The 2,108-nt window shown below is 41.4% G+C and overlaps 1 protein-coding gene across 1 annotated transcript in view; it reads right to left on the reverse strand.

The window, feature by feature from the left end:
- Nucleotides 1-503: 503 nt before the first annotated feature.
- Nucleotides 504-2,108, reverse strand: part of cacng7b (calcium channel, voltage-dependent, gamma subunit 7b) — an 11,496-nt gene continuing 9,891 nt past the window's right edge. The window contains exon 6 of the mRNA XM_016533980.1: nt 504-1,549. Coding sequence (XP_016389466.1) covers nt 1,079-1,549 — 471 coding nt within the window. The 3' untranslated portion in view covers nt 504-1,078. The remainder of the gene's footprint in view (nt 1,550-2,108) is intronic.

Consider the following 2,108-nt stretch of genomic DNA (forward strand, 5'->3'; position numbering starts at 1 on the left):
GTCTAACACTGAAATCTAACCCTTTAAGTTTTAAGATCAATACATACAGTAGTGCTTAAATTTACACCTCATCTCACACCCATAGTCAAGGGATAGATACAAACACAACAAAAAACCAAGAACATTTTATCGTTAGAGTTAGTCTCTCTGGTGTAATAGGTATTGTCGTTTCATAGTCTAACAGTTTTAATCTGGTCAACATCTATTTGTAGCTGTGATCTGTTATACTCATTCACAATAATGTTGTATGGTTACAGTTTTTTTTTTTACACAAACATTTTTTTTGCCGTATGCTCTGCGTTGACTTGAACGATTTCAGCACCACGGACAGCGCTTAAAGCGGCTGCTTCAATAGTCTCTTAACCACTAGAGGGCGCTGTGAGCGCTGACCATTTAAAATATGCTGTCAGGCAAGTGCTTATTCTGTGGACCTACATATGATATTTAGAAAAGAGTCTTACAAAATAAGAACATTTAAATTATTTTAATTTTTTTTTCCCCACTAAAATTTGTCAACATTCTGCAGAAAGGCAGTGAACCAAATCACAGCCAAAACACAACAGTACACAGTATTTATACAAGAAATATTCAATATTTCTCAACTCTTTGAAAAAAAAAGCAATATGTTCATCATTTAAAATTTGTTCAGTAACAAGTAATTCCCACTTTAGCATTTAATGATAATATTAATACTAAAACTAACAATTCACAGATTCCATGATGAGAAACTCTTATTAACTTAAGTTCAGTAATATATATATATATATTTTTCTATCACCTATAGAAGGCAATAGTTCTCTTATGTGCTCTAATGTGTATGTCTAAATACATGAATTGTCAGTTCTGTTGTGTGCGATTGTCAAGTGTTCTGCATGAACCCTCATTCGATCCATTGCAGTTTAATATGCTACAATTTCACAACATTCAGTCTTAGAAAGAGGCCTTTTGTTACAAACAGTAACTTCCTTTTCTCATATAAAAAACTACATCTTGCCTTACATCATATTTCTGTTTCTCATTGTTTATGAATTATCTCAGTAAAAACAAACACCCTGTAAACTTTCTCTTCTGTCTGCGTTTAGCATGGTGAGGCGCTCATGCGCATATGTGTGTGATAGTGCGGGGGCGGCACTGCAGCGGGCGCCGCAGACAGAGGCAGGGTCTGGGATGCTGCAGCTGCCCTGTGCGCCCCAGGGTGGAGGGGATGGTTGTGGGGGAATGGAGCTGCAGAACCTGGTGATTGCAGCTGGTATCCAGCTCCAGAGGTGGGGATGGACGCAGCGGTGATTCCCGGAGATGATGTGCTCTGCTGGCCGCTGATCTTCAGTGGGGGCTGGGGGTTGTGCGTGAGCTGGATGGAGATGTCGCTGGAGATCTCGGAGGTGCTCCGAGCGCGCTGGGGGGGAGGCCAGGTCTCTGGGTGCAGGTACTGGCCGCTGTAGTTGCTGCCCTCAGAAAGGCGGGGGCGATAGAGAGCCGGGTGAGGCCGATACATCTCCTCTTCAGCGTAACGCTTCATAAAGAGATACACTGACATCACACCAGCACCCTGAGAGAATGAGAGGAAGAGTTTAAAGGGGTCATATGATGCGATTTCAAGTTTTCCATTCTCTTTGAAGTGTTACAAGCTGATTGTTCATAGATAAGATCCCTGAAGTTGCAAAGACTAAAGTCACAAAACCAAAGAGATATTCTTTATCAAAGTTAAGACTCTGCCACGCCCCCCTAAAACGGCTCGTTCTAACACGCCCCCACATATCTACCTCACTATGTGGAAATATTTGCATAATGCCGCCCAAATGTGCACGCAAAGAAAGAAGGCATGGTTTCAGTAACCGCAGTTAGTGTTGAAACAGCATGTCAGGGAGACGCTGTGTGTTTCTAGACGAAAGCAAAAGCACTTTATTTGGCCTTCCGAAACTAGATGCATTTAGGAATCTTTAAGATCACTTACAACAGAACAGCAATGCATTTTATGGAAGACCGTTTCGTGAACCTAGGAGAGGAGGTAATTCAGAATCAGCTACTGTTTTGTTATTAGTTTAAGTATTTGCTATTGACTGTTCAAATGCGGAGTTTTGCGAATCGTGTGTGTGTGTGTGTGTGTG

Source organism: Sinocyclocheilus rhinocerous, unplaced genomic scaffold (genome assembly GCF_001515625.1).
Source record: "Sinocyclocheilus rhinocerous isolate Xijiao unplaced genomic scaffold, SAMN03320098_v1.1 scaffold883, whole genome shotgun sequence".
Classification (NCBI taxonomy): domain Eukaryota; kingdom Metazoa; phylum Chordata; class Actinopteri; order Cypriniformes; family Cyprinidae; genus Sinocyclocheilus; species Sinocyclocheilus rhinocerous.